Raw genomic sequence first — 20,512 nt, 5'->3', positions numbered from 1 at the left:
AACAATCTAAACATGGGAGGGAGAAATGTAAAACTACAGAATTTTAGGTTGTTATCAACTTAAAAAAAACTTTTATTGTTTATCAATTTATCATTTATCGATAAATTAAAGTTTATTGACTTTTAAAAATATCTAAGATATTTTATGTCAACCTCACAGTAACCACAATAGAAGAACTTGTGGTGGGTATACAAAAAAGTTAAGAGAAACAAATCAAAGCATGTCATCACAAAAACTCATCAAGTCACAAAAGAAGAGAGAAAAATGGAACTATAAGAGTCAAAAAGCAATTAACAGTAAGACTGATGAATCAGAGACCTGTACCCCTGAACAAAAATATATTACCTGTTAATTTTAAAAAGCAATTAACAAAATAGCAACAAAAAGTTCTTACCTATCAACAAATACTAAATGTAAATGGATTAAATTCTCCAATCAGAAGTCCTAGAGAAGCTGAATGGATTTTAAAAATCCAAAGACATTCTGCCTATGAGAAACTCATATTAGCTTTATGCGGCACACAAAAGCTGAAAGAGATGGAAAAGATATCCCAAGTAAATGGTAGTTAAAAGAAAGCAAAAGTGGCTACACTAACATCAGATAAAATAAACTTTAAGTCAAAAAGGTCACAAGAGAAAAAAAGGTTATTACATAATGATAAGGGATCAATTAATCAAGAAGATATTACAATTGTAAATATTTCTGTACCTAAACATCAGAGCACCTAAATATGTAAAATAAGCAGTAACACAACTCCAAGAAAAAATAAAAAGCAAGACAATAATAAGGGACTATGATACTATACTCTCAACAATGGATAGATCATCCAGACAGGCAATTAATAAGAAAATGGCTAATGTAAACAATACTATAAACCAAATGTATGTAACAGACACATACAGAATATTCCATCCAACCACAGCAGAATATACATCCATCTTAAGACAGAACATTCTCCCAAAAAGATCATATGTTAGGCTGTAAAACAAGTTCTTAACAAATTCAAGCAGACTGAAATTACATCTTTTCTGAACACAAAGAAAACTATAAAACTAGAAATCAGTAACAGGAGAGCAATTGGGATTCTCACAAATATAGGAAAACAGACAATATACTCCTGAACAAACAATAGGTCAAATAAGAAAGGAAAATTTTAAAAAAAATCTTGAAATAAATTAAAATGGAAACACAACAAACCAAAACCTACAAGATGCCCAAAAAGCAGTACTAATTGGAAAATTTATAGCTATAAATGCCTACATTAAGGAAGAAGAAAGATTACAAATAAACAACCTAACTTGACATATCAAGAAACTAAAAAAAGAAGGAAAGAAGGAAGGGAAAGGGAGGGAGGGAAGGACAAACTAAGTCCAAAGCTAGCATAAGAAAGAAAATAGAACAGAGCAGAAATAAATGAAATAAAGAATAAAAAAAAATAGAAAAGAACAACAAAACTTAGACTTGGTTTTTTGAAAAGATTAAAAAAACTGACCAATCTTTAGCTAGACTAATCATGAAATAAAGAAAAATGACTCAAATTAATAAAATTATAAATGAAAGAGGAGAAATTACAACTGGTACCACAGAAATACAGAGGATCATAGAGTCTACTATGAACAATTATATACGAACAAACTGGACAACCTAGAAGAAATGGATAAATTTCTAGAAACATACAATCACTGAAGACTGAATCAATGAAAAAAAAAAAAAGAAAGAAAGAAAGAAAGAAAGAAAATCTAAACAGACCAATAACAACTAAAGAGACTGAATCAGTAATCCAATAGCTCCCAGCCAGAAAATCCCAGGATCAGATGGCTTCACTGCTGAATTCTACCAAAATTTAAAGAAGAATTAACACCAATTCTTTTCAAACTCTTCCAAAACAGTAAAGAGGAATGAACACTCAAATTCACTTTGCAAGGCTGACATTACAAGGCTGACACCAAAACCAGATAAGGACACTAACAGAAAGGAAAATTACAGGCCAATATCCCTGATGCTGACTGATGAAAAATTCTCAACAAAATGCTAGCAAACTGAACTCAACAGCACCTGAAAAGATCAGATCCTACACCATCATCAAGAGGGATTTATCAGATCCTACACCATCATCAAGAGGGATTTATCCCTGGATATAAAGTCGGTTCAAGGGGCACCTGAGTGGCTCAGTTGTTAAACATCAGCCTTGGGCTCACGTTATGATCCCAGGGTCTGGGATCGAGCCCCACCTCAGGCTCCCTGCTCAGCGGGAAGCCCACTTCTCCCTCTCCTACTCCCCCTGCTCATATTCCCTCTCTTGCTGTCTTTCTCTCTGTGCCAAATAAATAAATAAAATCTTAAAAGAAAAAAAAAGAAGGAACAGAGACTGCAATAATTTAAACATGTATTGACATATGTACAAAAGGTGAAGACTATTATTAAGCACAGTGAGTTCCTTCTTGGAATGCAAAGGGTCAGTTGGCCATTTATTTAAAAAGATTAAAAAAAAAAAGATGGTAAAAATATGCAAATCAGTATAACACCTCATTCACAGAATGAAGGTTAAAGATCATACAATAATCTCAACAGATGCAGAAAAAGCAATTCACAAAAGTTAACCTCTGTTTCTTGATAAAACTCAACAAACTGAGTAGAGAGGAAATATATTTCAACATAATAAAAGTTATATATATACAAGTCTACAGCTAACAGCATTAAATGGTGAAAAAATGAAAACTTTCCTTTAAAATCAGGAACAAGATTTAGGTGCCTATTATCATCACTTCTACTCAACATAGTACTGGAAGTCCTAATTGCAAAAACTAGGCAAGAAAAAGAATTAAAAGGCAATCAAGTCAGAAAGAAAGAAGTGAAATTATTTCTGTTCACAGATGACATATTATATGTAGAAAACCCTAAAAACTGTACCAAAAAACTATTAGAATATTACTAGTCACAGGGTACAAATCAACATGCAAAAATCAACTTCATTTTTATATACTAACAATAAACTATATGAAACAAAGATAAGGCAAGAAATACCATTTACAATGGTATCCAAAACAATAAAATATGTACAAATAAATTTAACCTAGGAGGTGGAAGATCTGTGCACTGAAAACTATAAAACAGTGATGAAAGAAATTGAAGGAGATACAAATAAATGGAAGGAAAGATATCCCATGTTCATGGACAGGAAGAATTAATATTGTTAAAATGTCCATTCTAGGCAAACCAATTTACAGAATCAATGCAATCGCTACCAAAATTCCAACAGCATTTTTCATGGAAGTAGAAAAAAAATCCTAAAATTCATATGACACCACAAAAGACCCTAAATAATCTAAGCAACCTTTAGAAAGAAGAGCAAAGCTGGAAACATCACACTTTCTGATTTCAAACTGTATTTCAAAGCTACAGTTATCAAAATGGTATGGCACTGGCATAAAAACAGACACATAGATCAATGGAATAAAATGAAAACCCCAGAAATAAACTAATGCATATATGGCGAACTAATATTCAACAAAGGAGCTAAGAGTAAACACTGGGGAAAGGATAATCTCTTAAATAAACGGCACTGGGAAAACTAGATATTCACTTACAAAGAAAAGAAATTAGATCCCTACCTTACACACACATATTAACTCATATCTCATATTCAAGGGATATGAGACCTGAAACAATAAAATATGAGACCTGAAACAATAAAACTTCTAGGGGGAAAAAAGAAGCTTTTTTTTTTTTTAAAGATTTTATTTATTTGAGAGAGAATGCGTAAGCCTGGGAGAGGCAGGTGCCCCCCAAAAAAAGCTTCTTGACATTGACTTTGACAATGACTTTTAGGATATAACACCAAAAATGTAAGCAAAAGAGCAAAAATAAACAGGTAGAGGGACCCCAGGGTGGCTCAACCAGTTAAGTGTCTGCCTTCAGGTCAGATCATGATCCCAGAGTCCTGGGATCAAGATGTACATTAGGCTCCCTGCTCAGGGAGAGCCTCCCTCTCCCTCTCCCTCTGCCTCTTCCTCTCTCTCAAAAAAATAAATAAAATCTTTTAAAATAAATTAAATAAATAAATAAATAGGTAGAAAAACCTTTAACTAAAAAGTTTCTATACAGCAAAGGAAACAATCAAAATCAAATCAAAATCAAAAAGCAATCTAAGGAATTAGAGAAAATGTTTGCAAACCATTCATTTGATAAGGGATTAATATTTAAAAATGTGAAGAACTCATACAACCCAATAGTAAAAAATAAATAAAATAATTTTATTTTTAAATGGGCAAAAGAACTGAATAGACATTTTTCCAAAGACAACATATAAATGGCCAACATGTACATGAAAAGGTGCTCAACATCAATAATCATTAGGAAATGTAAATCAAAACCACAATGAGATAGATCATCTCTTTTCCGTTGGCACAGCTTTTATCCAAAAAACAAGAGATAACAAGATTGGCAAAGATGTAAAGAAAAGAGGACTCCTGTTTACTGCTGGCACAACATTATGGAAAACAATACGAAGGTTTCTTAAAAAATTAAAAACAGAACTAGCATACAACCCAGCAAACCCACTTCTGGTTTTATATAACTAAAAGAAATTAAATTGTTGGGCGCCTAGGTGGCTCAGCTGGTTAAGTGACTGCCTTAGGTTCAGGTCATGATCCCAGAATCCCGCATCAGGCTCCCTGATCAGCGGGGAGTCTGCTTCTCCCTCTGACCATCTTCCCTCTCATGCTCTCGCTCTCACTCTCTCTCTCTCTCTTTCTCTCTCAAATAAATAAAATCTTTTTTTAAAAAAGAAATTATTATCTCAAAGAGATAGCTGATGCCCCATGTTCAAAGCAGCATTATCACAATAGCAAAGACATGGAAATAAATAAAAATAAAAAACAAAATTACTACAGTCATAAAAGGAACTAAAATGCTAACTAAAGAATAAGACTTTTTTTTAAGAAGGCAAGTAAAAAAAAAGGTGGGGGGGCAGGAGGGCAAGTCAACATGAAAAGATTTTCCTAGAACTGAAAAATACATTTATTCAAATTAAAAACTTAATAGACAAGCTAAACAACAGATGAGATAGAGTTGAAGAAGGAATTATCTAGAAGATAGATCTGGGGAAATCACCCTCAATTCAGCCCAAAAAAGATAAATGGATAGAAAATGAGTAAGCTCTAGTATTCAGAAGATAGAATGAGAAGAACCAACAAATATGTTACAGCAGTCCCAAAACACAAAAGAAAGAATGGGAGAGACTTGAAATTCAAAGGGACAATGGTTGAGAATTTCCAGAAGCGGTAAGACAAGAAATCCTCATCTAGAACCAACCCAACAAATAAAGTCACACCTAGACACATCATAGGGAAACTACAGATCACCAAAAAGCAAACCTTAAAAACCACCAATGAGGGGCACCTGGGTGGCTCAGTAGGTTAAGCCTCTGCCTTCAGCTCAGGTCATGATCTCACGGTCTTGGGATGGAGCCCCGCATCCAGCTCTCTGCTCAGCAGGGAACCTGCTTCCCCCTCTCTCTCTGCCTGCCTCTCTGCCTACTTGTGATCTCTCTCTCTCTCTCTATCAAATAAATAAATAAAATTTTTAAAAAATGAATAAAGCAGATTACTTACAAAGGAACAATTAGATTAAAAAACTTCTCAACAACTGAGACCAGAAAACAACAGAATAGTATCTTCAAAGTGCAGGGGAAAACAAACGTAACCAAAATTCTCCATCGAGGTAAAATATTATTCAAGGGAGAAGGTGAAAACTACTCTAGCACATGATGCATTATGTTCTTTCATGCCTGTGAGGCTTTGTGTGTTCTATTCCTTTTATCCATAAAGTCCTCCTTCACCTCCCAATCTCCCCGCAGATCAAATTCAAATTCTTTGTAAAGTTTTCCTTAATTTTCACTAATACGCAATTACAACAGAGGCTCTAGGAAAGAGCTAAGAACACAGGTTTTGGATGTGAGCAAAAATGGCTATGAATAAGAGCTGCGTAACTTTGGTCAAATTGCTGCTCTGAGACAATATTTTACTTATGTAGATGATCATATCAATCCCTAGGTGCTTGTTCAAAATGCTAAGTGCTATATATGTAAATTTCTTGATATAAAATAAGCACTCATCAATAAGAAAATCTATAGGTTAACTATTAGAAAAAACTTCAGAAGGTTGCTTAAAAAGCTCAATAGTATTTGAAAATGTTTATAATATAAAATACTGGATAAAAAGCAATAAAGAAATTGGAATTTTTTTTTTCAAAAATAAGGTATCAGGGAAAAAATCTAACAAAAGATACGCAATTTATGGAGAAAATTACTTTACTGGAAGGAAAAACAAATTAAACACTACTCTCAGGGATAGGCAGCTAAATACTACTATAAAGACAACAATATATGTATTCTATTGTATTCTACTGCATGATTAACCCACAATTTACTAATCTCACTGTTTCTGATTTTTCCCAATTTCAAATGGTACTATAACAAATATCCTTGTTCCTATTTCCTTTTGCAATGTCCTCAAATTAAATGTGATTCCAATCAATATCTGACAGAAATTTTCCAAGAATTTGACAAGCTGACTCTGAAATTCAAATTGAAAGAGTTAGGGACCAAGAATAGCCAAGATTCTTTTTAAGAGCAATAAGGGAAATCTTGCCATATCAACATTTATTCTAATGTTATAATAATTAAAGCAGTATGACACTGTTACAAGAGACATACCAATACAACAGAGAGCTCAGGACACACATACGAAATTGATATATGACAGAGGTAGCACTACAGGTTGAGGGAGGGGGGAAAAATGACTGTTCAAGGGACGAGGGGATGGTTCAGTCAGTTAAGCATCTGCTTTTGGCTCAGGTCATGATCCCAGCTCCTGGGATGGAGTCCCCCATTGTGCTCCTTGCCCTCTGCCTGCTGCTCCCCCTCCCCCTGCTTGTGCTCATATGCACTCACACTCTCTCTCTCTCTGACAAATAAATAAATAAAATCTTTTTTTAAAAAATTACCTTACAGGGACATTAAAAAAAAAAAAAAAGACTGTTCAATAAATGGTACTAAAACAACTGGACCCCATGTATTGAAAAAGAAAAAAAAATAGATCTTAATCTCACATCATATGTAAAAATTCTAAATGAGGGGTGCCTGAGTGGCTCAGGCCTGGTTAAGTGTCTGCCTGCAGCTCAGGTCATGATCCCAGGGTACTCGGGTCATGATCCCAGAGTCCTGAGATCAAGTACCGCATCAGGCTTCCTGCTCAGTGAAAAATATTGAAAATGCTTCTCAGTCTCCCACTCCCCCCTGTTTGTGTTCTGTCTCTCGCTGTCTGTCTCTCTCTGTGTCAAATAAATAAAAAATCTTTAAAAAAAAAAAATCTAAATGAACTGAAGACCTAAATATGAAATGCAAAAACTTAACCTTTTACAACAAAACAGACAGCATTTTTTAAACTAAGGTAGAGAGAATTGCTTTTAAAAGACACAAATAATACAATGGGGCACCTGGGTGGCTCAGTGGGTTAAGCATCTGCTTTTGGCTAGGGTCATAATCCCAGTATCCTGGGAACAGCCCCACATCCAGCTCTCTGCTCAGCGGGGAGCCTGCTTCTCCCTAGGCCTGCCCCTCCACCTGTCTGTGCACTCACTCTCTCACTCTCTCTCTCTCTGTGTCAAATAAATAAATAAAATATTTAGATAAATACATAAAAGACACAACTAATACAAACTATAGAAGAAAAATTACATTTTTTATTTAAAGCTTTTTGCTACACTACGATATATTATGAGGGGAAAGACAAGCCACAGACTAAAAGATGAAATTAGGACTCTATATAACCAAGGATCAGTATCTAGAATATATATATATATATATATATATATATATATATGTGTGTGTGTATATATATATATAGATAGATAGATAGATAGATATAGTAGTCCTAAAACTCAGTAATATAAAACACAAAACCCAACATAAAACTGGCAAAGAATATGAACCAGCAATTCACAAAGGAAGAACTCAAATGGCCTAAAAACATGAAAAGATGTTCAATTTTACTAACAGGAAAATGCAAATTTAAACTGTGTGTGTCTGAGTGTGTGTGTGTGCGCGCACACGCACGCAGACTAGCACTCTATGACCTAGCAATCCCTCTCCCAGGAATCTAACCTAAAAAATTCTAGTATATCTACACAAAGAGACACATGCAAAAATGTTTACTGCTGTCCTGCAGAAACAATGAAAAAATGTAAAGCATCTAATTGTCCCTTAGCAAAGAAATAGATTGCCAAACCATGGTTTACTCATACCACAGAATACTTAGTAGCCGTTAAAAATGAATTAACTAGTCCATATCAGTAACTTGGTAGGTGAAAAAGGCAAGCTTCAAAAATATTCATATAATTTGTGTGCAATTTTAACACTAAAACAATCATATATTGTTTAAATGTAGCAAAAGTACAAAACATGTATGGATTTTCACACAGGAATTTCAAGATAATGGTAGCCCCTAGGGAGGGAAAGAAAAAGGAAGGGAGAAGATGACCCTTAGTTCTTTGGTCAAAAAAAGCTCTATAGCAAATAGGGCAAAAGGTGAACATCTAGTGATCTAAGCGGTGAGTACAAAGGTATCTTTTATATTACTTTTGTACTTTTCTATGTATTGAAAATGTTTCATACCTGAAAATAGTTTTAATGGGTTTTATATAACATAAAAATGATTAGAAAAAATAATTACTATCTAATAAGACTTCCAAATTGCTGTGTTGTAGTTAAACCTTATTATAATGAAGATAACTAAAGATTATACTTCCAGCTCAAGTAGAATCTTCTACACTAAGAATCTCTCTACACTATTTCTGGTAAACTGGCAATGAAAAAAAAGAAACTAAAATGAACACAAAAAAGAGAACAAAAAACTTCTTCAACTCTTTCTTCCAAGCTCTTGAATCATGAGAAATGTCATGTTCACTTGCTTGAATTCATGACCTGAGTTAGATGAATATTGCAGTAGAGAAAATTCCAGATTCATAAGGAAGAAAATTTCACAAGTAATCCATGTAAATACACAGATACACACATAAATAATTTAAGAGATTAGTTCTAACACCCTCCCTACAAAACCAATAAACACAAAATACGATACAATTAGCCAATGTACTTAAACTCTAAATATGTGTGAGAGGATATAAATAAAAGAGTTGGTATGGCACAGGCCTTTATCATCAAATCTTTACTGAAAGTTTTTATTTGTAGAGATATAATCTAGAAATGACAAAAAAATTGTTATAATTCAGAAAATCAAATCCTGCAATATGGTTTCACACTGTACTTATGTTACAAAAGTGTTGCCCCTACAGATGAGCATGACAAAACTTGCCATCGGACTCGGCAGTAGATACAACATGAAACCTCAAGGACAGGAATATATATAGTGAGTTAAAGAAATAATGGAGGATCCCACTGCAATGGAGATTATAAGGCTGCCAATGCAGAGAGAGGCCACATGTGAGTACAGGTGATCCTTGAAACTTTAAGAGTAGTCTAGAAAGAACTCTCAGTAGAATATGAAAGGTTACTACAATTAGAATATCACCATTTTGAAAACCCTAATAAAAATATGGATCTGTGGCGCCTGGGTGGTTTAGTCATTAAGCGTCTGCCTTCAGCTCAGGTCATGATCCCAGGGTCCTGGGATCGAGGCCCACATCGGGCTCCCGGCTCAGTGGGAAGCCTGCTTCTCCTTCTCCCACTCCCCCACTTGTGTTCCATCTCTCTCTGTCAAATAAATAAAATGTTTAAAAAAAATATATGGATCTGGACAATAATAACCAATAGCCACTAAAATCTTTAACAAGATAGGTAACTTTATAATAAATGGGTCACACTGACAAATCTGAGCCCACTGATTAATCCTACCATTAACCACAGGAGAGAAGGAAACATTCTGCAGCTCCTGATACGATCCAACAGGAAGTATAAAAACATTATGAAATTTCCTTGCTAAACAAAACAAAAAAATAGAATCTAAAATTCGATCAAGACTCTAGATCCAACCACTTGTTTATAGGAAATAATGGGCAGAGGAATAAGTTAAACCTCACATCTCAGACAAGCAATCAGTAATATCCAGAATGTGGGTTCCTTCAACTAGTAAATCGAAGAGACAAAAAAAACAAAAAAACAAAACAAAACAAAACAAAACAAAACAAAAACACCAAAAAGAAAAAGAGGAGGGTATTGAATGGGGTTTAACATAGAAAAGTCCTAAGAGATATAAAAACCAAATACAATATGAGGACATTGTTTGAATCCTAATTCTAAATCAACCCTAAGAAATCATTCATGAGGGGCACCTGGGTGGCTCAATCATTAAGTGTCTGCCTTCAGCCCAGGTCATGATCCTAGAGTGCTGGGATCGAGCCCCCTGGGCAGGAAGGCCGCCCTTCTCCCTCTTCCGCTCCCCCCCCCCCGCCCGGCCGGCCCCCCTTCCCCCCTCCCCCCCCCCCCCCCCCCCCCGGCTGTATTCCCACTGTATTCTCACTGTCTCTCTCTGTGTCAAATAACTAAATAAAATCTTTTTTAAAAATTCATTCATGAAACAACTGGGAAAATCTGAACATTCACTGGATATTTGAAGACTTTAAGAAATAATTGTGAATATTTTAGGTGTGGTAAATGGTACTGTGGTTGTTCTTTTAATTGTGATAAAATATACATAACATAAAACTTACCATTTTAACCTTACAGTTCAGTAATATTAAGAAGAGTCACACCATAATCCATCTCAAGAACTTTTTCATAGTCTCAAATTGAAACTCTGTACCCATTACACAATAACTCCCCATTTCCCTCTCCCTCCAGCCCCTGGCAACTACCATTCTACCTTCTGTCTCTAAAATTAAACTACTGCAGGTATCTCATAAAAATCGAATCTTACAGTATTTGTCCTTTGTGTCTGGCTTATTTCACTTAGCATAATGTCTTCAAGGATTGTCCCTACTAGCATATGTCTGAACTCCATTCCTTTTAAAAGCTGGGTAATGTTCCATCTTATGTATGTACCACATTTTGCTTATCCATTCATGTGTCAATGAACACTTGGGTTATGTTTTATTTTTAAGAGTTCACATCTCTTTACTGAGGTACATACTCAAATATTTATAAATTAAAGTATAAGATAGCTGAGATTTGCTTCAAAATACTCCAGTTTGGAAAGAAAGGGCAATGGTGGGGGAGGGGTAATAAATGAAACAATATATCTCTTCTCACTTAAGAGAGTAACAAAGATTAAATACTGTAACACCATGTATATTGGCCAAGATGTGGAGAAACGTGCTCTCTCATTCATTGTTGGTAGAGTGTAAATTCATGTCTTTAGAGGGCTCTATCAAAGTTTAAAATGCAGGGGCGCCTGGGTGGCTCAGTGGGTTAAGCCTCTGCCTTCGGCTCAGGTCGTGATCCCCGGGTCCTGGGATCGAGCCCCACATCAGGCTCTCTGCTCAGTGGGGAGCCTGCTTCCTCCTCTCTCTCTGCCTGCCTCTCTGCCTACTTGTGATCTCTATCTGTCAAATAAATAAATAAATAAATAAATAAAGTTTGAAATGCACATTTTCTTTAACCAAGAAAATAACTTCTAGGAATTTATCCTCACCCACGTGCTCACACACAAATACAAAGAAGTGTATACAAGCATACAACTGCAACAACGTTTATAATAGTCCAAGACTGGAAACAATTTAAACATCTATCAGTAGGTAAATGACAGCATAAATCACAGGGAAAAAATATGAGTGCAATGAAATAAAATTTAACTGTAAAAAAAAAGTTTCTATGTGCACTAATAAGTGACAGTGTCCAATAATTATGTTAATGGGGGGGGGGAAGCCAAGTACAGAAGAGTATGACACTATTTAAGCAAATATTCACTGCTTTCATTTCTGGCACTGCCACAGACCAAATAAGCCTAAAAATTTCCCACAACAGAAGAGCTATAAATGCAGTTGCAAATTGTAATGAATGTCTTTTAAATATATAGCTAAGCTTCAAAGAAAATAAGGGAAATCTGTCACTGAGGAGAGGGATGGAGGAAAGAGGAACTCTTACTTTTTACTTTATCCACTTATTTTATCTGAGAGAGAGAAAGCATGAGCAGTACAGAGGGATCATGACCCAAACCGAAGGCAGACACTTAACTGCCTAAGTCATGTAGGTCACCCTCCACTTATTTTTATGTTGTAACCAATATGTATTACTTTTGAAATTAAAAAAAGAAATTATCCCCAAAGCACTCTCAAAAAAGATGCTATGGGTTTAATAATCAATAAATAATCAATTTATAATCAAACAATGAATAACTAAACCAATGTACTCTCGAGGCAGATTTTCAGGTATAAGAGCCACAATTTTATCCAATTTAATTCAATTTAATTCATCCAATTTGCTAAGCACCTACTAAGAGCAAGAGATTATGCTGGCCTCTGATTAACAGCAAGATAAGGTTCCTATTTTTTAAAAAGCTTAGAATCTGTGAGAGAGAACAAGCAAGGAGGCAAAAAAAAAAAAAAAAACTATAAATACAGGATAGAACATAAAAATGATCATCCTCTGCACCAAAATTTGAGAACTATGGTTAAAATTCCAACTTCTGGTTAGCATCAGAACCCCAAAACAATCAGATATTATTTTAGATTTTTCATTTTTTTAAATTTATCCATCCATCAACCATTTTTGACAATGACTGCATTTATTCATTAGTGGCAAAATTACACTGTTATACATACAGTTATTAATATCTAGTTTCCATACCCTTTGTGATTTCATCCCACAAATGAATTTTTTTTTAAGATTTTATTTATCTAAGAGAGAGTGAGAGAGAGAGAGCACAAGATTGGGGTGGGGGTGGTCAGAGGGAGAAGCAGACTTCCTGCTGAGCAGGGAGCCCAATGTAGAAGTCGATCCTGGGACTCCAGGATCATGACCAGAGCTGAAGGCAGACACATGACCAGAGCTGAAGGCAGACACTTAACCAGCTGAGTTACCCAGGCACCCCCACAAAAAAAAAACTTCCAATTGTTTTCTTCCTTTGGTTTGTATATCTGTTAATATTTCCATACCATATCAATACCACTACAAAAATAACTAAATCCTCCCCCTATATTTTTATAATTATAAATATGAAAATTAAATAGTAATATAGGTTGTGGCAGATTCAACATTCTTCCCCATCTCCAATTACACATTCTACCACAACAGACACTTGGGAAAAGGATTAAGGCACAGCAGGTTTTCTAAGAAAGCAGATACAGAGAAAATAGAATCCTTCCTTAAAAATTTACTGAACAGTGGTATTTAAAAATTTCTATTGCAGTTACAACAACAACCCCAAAAACAACATGTCTTCAATTCTTAGGAATCTAAAAGGATTTTAAGAAATATCAAAAACTGAGAAAAGTTAAGTGTATTCTGTCCAAGCCACGGTAGTCCAGTTTGCCCGGCAGAAACACTACTATAATTTGTTGATATTTCTAGTCCTGAAAAGGTTCCCGAGGCAGCCTTTTATCCTGCACTATTGGCTAACATCACCTATGTCTCTCCAGGCATTCGATTAGGTGTGTAGCCCAGAATTATTCTTTCTAACCCAAAGAGTTGTAAAAATTCCAGAATTTTCACATGGCCACAATACATTTCTTGTTTATTCTTCTCTTTTATGAAATTGGACATGGCAACTGCTGGCACATACAGGCAATACCTCTGCATTTCAGATAGGCAATAAGAATTATTTACTATGTATCAATTCACAGAGGGCTGCCAGGCTAGGGAAAAAATAAGAATCTACCAGATGTCAGTAAAGGCAAGTGCTATAAGATGAGCATGCGCCCTGCATGAGTACCTTCAAAGAAACACTGAGATATTTCCGCTCCTACACGGAAGCATCACAATTGAGATCAGACCTACAACTCATGCAGACCAACCTGATTATTACGACTGTATTCCAAAATTCAGGAAAGAGTCAGTATTATTTCCTACTTTCCCCCTCTTTAGGGGTCCCAAATGCTAACTTCGTTTAAGAAGTAAAAATGTCTAAATATCAATAAAGGATTGTTCCAATTCCCATTTTAAAGATTTTTTTTTTTAATACGTATTTGACAGAGAGAGATCACAAGTAGGCAGAGAGGCAGGCAGAGGGAGGAGGAAGCAGGCTCCCGGCCGAGCAGAGAGCCCAATGCGGGGCTAGATCCCAGGACCTGGGATCATGACCTGAGCCGAAGGCAGAGGCTTTAACCCACTGAGCCACCCAGGTGCCCCTCCAATTCCCATTTTAAAATCCCTCTTAAAAAAATATTTTTTTAGGTGTTTTGTTTTGTGTTGTTTTTTAAGAATGTATTTATTTATTTGACAGAGAGAAACAGCCAGAGAGGGAGCACAAGCAAGGGAAGCAGAAGAGGGAGAAGGAGGCTTCCCACTGAGCAGGGAGCCTGACTGTAGGGCTGGATCCCAGGACCCTGGGATCATGGCCTGAGCCAAAGGCAGACGCCCAATGACTGAGCCACCCAGGCACCCCTTTTTTAGGTCTTTAAGAAGAAAAAGAAACAAAGGCCCAAATAGGAATGGCATATTAAAAAAAAAAAAAAAAAGGACAAAAACACAGTATTGAACAGAGGTACTCAGTAGGAATGCTATTTGTAGAGGCAGTAGAGAGAAATGTTGAGCTGTCACTCTCTGGAGCCAGAAGGATAGCAGTAGCTTACTACCTGTATAATCCTGAGCAAGTTTTTTTAAAACTGTGCCCCACTTTCCTCTTCTGTATCATGGGAATAATGACAGTAACAATCTCAGATTTGTTGAAGATTAAATGAGTTACATATTGTAAAGCAGTTAATATTTGACCACTGTTTACCACACAGATGGATAAAAATCCAGAGTGTTAATAACACTCTTTTGATGGGGCTATTGGAACACAGAAAGTCTGATACTTTGCTTAGTACTCAGCCTTATGGAGGGCAATTTTAAATCCCACCACTGAGCATTTATCTCACTGATATTTTTGCACAGGTGTAAAAAGACAGGTATGGGGCACCTGGGTAGCTCAATCGTTAAGCAGCTGCCTTCAGCTCCGGTCCTGAGATGGAGCCCCACAGGGCCCCCAATTCCCCGCTCAGCAGGGAGTCTGCTTCTCCCTGGTCCTCTGCCCCTGCCCCTGCTCACTCTCTCTCAAGTAAATAAAATCTTTAAAAAAAAAAGTGGGGGAGCGCCTGGGTGGCTCAGTTGTTAAGCCTCTGCCTTCTTCGGCTCAGATCATGATCTCAGGGTCCTGGAAAGGAGCCCGACTTCGGGCTCCCTGCTTGGCAGGAACCCTGCTTCTCCCTCTCCCACTCCCCCTGCTTATGTTCCCACTCTGTCTCTCTCTCTGTCATATAAATAAATAAAATCTTAAAAAAAAAAAAAAAAAAAGACAGGTATACCAGGTTTTTTATTTCATACTGGAAACCCAAATGTCAAATATCAAAAATGATGATAAACAGAGTGGCAGGACACCTGGGTGGCTCAACTGGTTAAACCTCTGACTCTTGATTTCAGCTTAGGTCATAATCTCAGGGTCATGAGATAGAGCCCCACAGTGGGCTCTGCGCTGGGTATGGAGACTGCTTAACATTCATTCTCTCTCTCTCTCTCTCTCTCTCTCTCTCTCTCTGCCCCTTCACTGGCTCATGAAAATGAACACTATACAGCAGATTTTTTTTTTTTTTTTTTTTAAGTAGAGTGAGTACACTGATTTATCGACATGGAAAAACCTCTTGGTAAGTGCTTGGTAAGTGAAAAATGCAAGATGTTACATTACCTTTTGTATAAAAAGAAACAATAATCAAAATACATATTCATCCTTGTTTGTTTTTACACTAAGAGAAAGTAGTAACAGTGAGAAGGAACTGGGCAGATGAAAGGCAGGATGGGAGGGAAACTTCGAACTGTGCATCTTTTTATTTTTTCTCTTTTGCTTTTTTGGCTACATGAATATTTTGCCTATTCAAATATTAATTTTTTAAGTATTTTTAAGTGTACGGAATACATTTTAGTTCTCAAATATTGGCTGCAATTACTACTACCACTGTTGTTGGTAGTAGTAGTAGTGGTACTAGTTACAAGCTCAAAATACCTCTTTTCTGAAGCCTTTTTCGTACTCACTCTGCAGAGAAGCCTCCTCTAACTCCCAGAGTATTTAAAGAATTTATCATTTTCTACTGTAGCCTAAGCCGCTTAGGAGGTAAGTCAATGTCTTGTTCATTTTTAATATCCCAGGAGCCTTGCCTGCACCTGGTAGATACAAACATTCCGTAGTAACAGTAACCTACAAGTACTCCAAAGAAGAAAATAGTGACCCTTTCTAAAAGGAGTATGCTCTATTATTAATTATAAGACCAGAAAATATTAAAATTTGAATAACTGGTTTTGCTAACATTCTTTCAACTATTGCCCAGCCAAAATGTCCTCTCTTTCAACAAGTTTTCTTTTCCCAGGACTTCCCCAGATATTGATAACATGATCCATGCCAAAACACTACATGCACCAACTCTTTAACTCACTGCAATCTCTGAAATGCCTTTTGTCCTAAGTCCCAACACCCTGGTACACTGATCCTATCAAAAAAGCATTTGTTGACTGTCTCCTTTTTAGATAGACGTTCACATAATAGTCAGTGAATAAAGTGCCCTTTTAGCTGGAGAAGACCTAATACTTGATTCCTAATTCGCTCAGTGTTTTGTTTGTTCTTCTGGTATGTAGTGTGTTCTATAACGACTGTTCAGTAGCCCAATTCTAGATGTCATTCCAGCACACCAAATACTCCGCTGACAGCTCAACAGTCACTTTTCACGCAGGCCCCTCCCCTTCCCTCCTCCCTCAACCCTCATAAGCTCTAGAGCTCCTTCGCCGATACTGACAGACAGACACACTGACAGTTCAGAAGTCCTTCCACCCAAGCTGTCTTCCCCTGCAGCTGCAAGACCACCTCCCCGACTCTTACGATCCTGCGACCTAATTCGGTCCCCAATACCATCCCCCTCCCAGTCAATCCAAATCACATCATTTTCTTCCCAAAGAACCTGGCAGCTTTAAAGCTTTTCCCAATAAGTGCACAACTGACAGCTCGACACCAGATTCCCCAAGAATCTTCTGCTCCTCCTTCCCCTCCTACCCCACGCACTGGTTCTTCTGTCGCTACCACTCACTCGCCCTGGCTTCCCCGAAAATTCACAGCCTCGCTCGGTAAACACGCTCTCCGCTCTCCCCTCTCCCCATTCCCTCTCCACCGCTGACAGCTCAGTCACCTCCATCCCCATGCGGCTGCACCCTCCCCCACTCCTTCCCCTGACAGCTCAGGGTCGGCTCCCAGCCTTCCCCCCTCTCCAGGCCTCCCCAGACCCGGCTGGAGCCGCCCGCGGTGCCCCCCGCCCCGGAGGAGGGCTCCACTCACCCACTCTCCCGCATCACGTTGCTGTCCCCGCAGTCACAGGCACCCCCAGCCTGGCTGCGGAACATATTGAAGTCGTGTCCGGTGTGGTCACCCTGGTGGAAGCACTCCGCGCACAGCGACATGCAGGGGGAGATGCCGCACGTCCGGCAGCGGTAGGCCACAAAGTTGGCTGTCCAGACCAGGCCGCAGAGCGCCGCGGGGTCGTAGGCCCGCACCGCCGCGCAGAACTCATCGTAGCCTCCGCCGCCCGCCAGAAGGCACTTACACCACTCCAGAGCCTCCTCCTCGGCCGCCCCCGGACCGCCCCCGCCGCCGGCTGCCGCCGCCTCCTCGCCGTCCGCAGCCGCGGTCAGCGGCCGCTCGGCGCTCAGCACCCGCTCCAGCAGCGCCTGTAGCTCCTCAGCACCTGCCCTGTTGTCCGGCCGGCTGAGGGCCGCCTTCAGGTGCGCCGCGGTGGCCGCCTTGTCCACGGCCAGCCCAGGCGCGGGCAGCTCGGGTTGGGGCGGCTGCGGCCCCCCGACGGCCGCCGCGGCCGCCGCCGCCGCCATGATGAGAGCTCAGAATTTGGAGAGCCCAGGGCCGGCGGCTCCTCCCGGGAGGGTGGGGGAATTGACTGCTGCGATTGCTCGGCCCGCCCAACTCTCGCGATACCGCGGAGTCGCCGCGCACCTCCGTCCGCGTCCCCGCCCCTGCACACGCCCCCTCGGGCTTTGGGGCCTGCTCCCCGCCCCTCTCTCGTGGGTGCTCTTTGGGTCCTTTACCCTCCTCTTGACTCCCAAAGTTGAGAGCTACTGAGATAAGGGACCCGCCTTTAAAAAAAATAAATAAATATGGACAACTTTAGTATGGACCATATGAAAAATCTTTAATATGGACATTTTTTTCTTTATTTACCTGGACTATAGGAATTAAACAGAGCATCTTTCAGATGTATTTTAAGCATTTGCATTTCGTTTTGAGATGTAGATTCCCATTGTCATTAACCCTTAATTACTACTGAATCACTATTACTGTTGAAGCAAACTCCTAATTTTCCCCCTATATCAATTCTTACCCTCACATTGTTATCAGGTTAATCTAAAGTACATTTTTTAGATGATTAAAGTACACTACATTCTTACTATCATTCTGTTCAAAGTCTTCAGCGGCGGTGGGGGGGGTAAGCTCCTTAAATCTTCTCTCAAACACCCACTTTTCTCTTTTTTTTTAATTTTTTAGATTCTATTTACTTATTTCAGAGAGAGATCGAACACACCCACGTATGCGTGGGGGGAGAGGGCAGAGGGCGAATCATGCTCACGCTGTGCAGGGATACCTGCTAGGACTCTGTCCCAAGACCCTGAGATCATGACCTGAGCAGAAGGCAGATGCTTACCCGACTGAGCCACTCAAGCGCCCCCCAAAACCCACATATCTTTCGGTCCTTATCTCCTGACACTACTCCAGGTTTGCCATATGAAAGAGACCAATGGGACTGTTCACTGTTTTATGAGGCTTTATCATTTCCTGCCTCTGGTCCTTTATTGTTCCTAGTTCCCACACCACTCCATTCCACTCGCTCACCCTGCAGTTTAATCTAGCCCAGTCTACTTATGTAATTTCTTTTCTTCAAAAGAATGGCTCTTAACTTACTTGATGATACAACTTTTTTTTTTAAACTCTACAGTGGAGGTGGGCTCAAACAGCACCCCAAGTTTAAGAATCACATGTTCTATCAACTGAATCAGCCAGGCACCACTTAATGATATAACTTACTGCCTTTACTGTAAAATCTCATCTTCACCTCACTACTAATTGGTAAATTTCCTAAGGGCAAGGAATGAGTCTTCTTCATTATGGGACATAAATGTTCAAGTATTTGTACGATTATTGTTAAATAGAACATACTTATAATAGATAATATTTGCTACATATTTTTATGGGCCCTGCTCTTTATATATGTTATTTCATTTAATCCTCTCAATAATTTGATGAGGTAAGTACTGTTAATAGAAAAAAACAAACTTCTGGGGTGCCTGGGTGGCTCAGTGGGTTGAGCCTCTGCCTTCGGCTCAGGTCATGATCCCAGGGTCCTGGGATGGAGCCCCGCATCAGGCTCTCTGCTCAGCGGGGAACCTGCTTCCTCCTCTCTCTGCCTGCCTCTCTGCCTACTTGTGATCTCTCTGTCCAATAAATAAATAAAATCTTTAAAAAAAAAAAAAGAAAGAAAGAAAAGAAAAAAACAAACTTCAGGAGATGATTTATGTGCCCCAAAACCCACAGCTGGCAATTAAATGAAATGTTGACTTATATCCAGATCCATCTGATTCCAAAAGCCCTGCTCTTAACGACCACACCAGTATTTTCCAAACCTGCCTGATCCCTAAGAATCACCAGAAGCTCTACGCACAAAAACAGATTCCCATGAACCATCTCAGACCTAAGTAATCAAAATGTCCAGAGGTTATACTTCCCTATCTAATGAAATCTGAACCTTGAGGGAGATTATTATTAATGATCCTTCCAGAACTAAAAATCTACAGCTTATTAAAGTTTCCACAGCTTACTTCCAGACAGCTGGCTGTGTTATACAAAGAACTTAGTAACATATTACAGAGGACAACCAAGAATGAAAAAAATAAAACTATAGGAGAAATAATCCAAGGAAGTAGAAAAGAGTATTTACAATCCATAACCCTGTATTTTAAATGAATTAAACACAAAACATACTATTTTACATATCCTGACCTTCTACATTAATAAAGCATGTCATAATAATCATTAAGCAGTGATAATTAATTCAAAATTGCTCAATAACTCTCTTTATGAGTCACCAAATTATAAACCAAGTAAATTCCAGGAACATTTCAAACTAAGGTAGAACTAGTGTGCGTTCACCAGTCAATGCTTATGGGTTAAGGCAGTCTGGGATTTCTGGAAACATCCACAAAATCCAACCAGTGCCTCTTTTTTGCTGTACAAAAATAACAAAACTTAAATACTAACCTGTATTTCAGTCACATAAACATTGCAGCACATGTACAGAAATCCAGACATTTGCCAAA

The 20,512-nt window shown here is 38.4% G+C and overlaps 1 protein-coding gene across 1 annotated transcript in view; it reads right to left on the bottom strand.

Moving 5' to 3' along the window:
- LOC111141672 (ubiquitin protein ligase E3 component n-recognin 3 (putative)) overlaps positions 1-18,016 on the bottom strand; it is a 246,766-nt gene extending 228,750 nt beyond the window's left edge. The window contains exon 1 of the mRNA XM_022494416.1: positions 17,469-18,016. Within this exon, the coding sequence (XP_022350124.1) occupies positions 17,469-18,016 (548 nt within the window). The remainder of the gene's footprint in view (positions 1-17,468) is intronic.
- Positions 18,017-20,512: the final 2,496 nt, after the last annotated feature.

This window comes from Enhydra lutris, unplaced genomic scaffold (genome assembly GCF_002288905.1).
Source record: "Enhydra lutris kenyoni isolate GAN:26980312 unplaced genomic scaffold, ASM228890v2 scaffoldscaffold1, whole genome shotgun sequence".
NCBI classification, from domain to species: Eukaryota; Metazoa; Chordata; class Mammalia; order Carnivora; family Mustelidae; genus Enhydra; species Enhydra lutris.
This window is presented reverse-complemented; position numbering and strand designations above follow the sequence as displayed.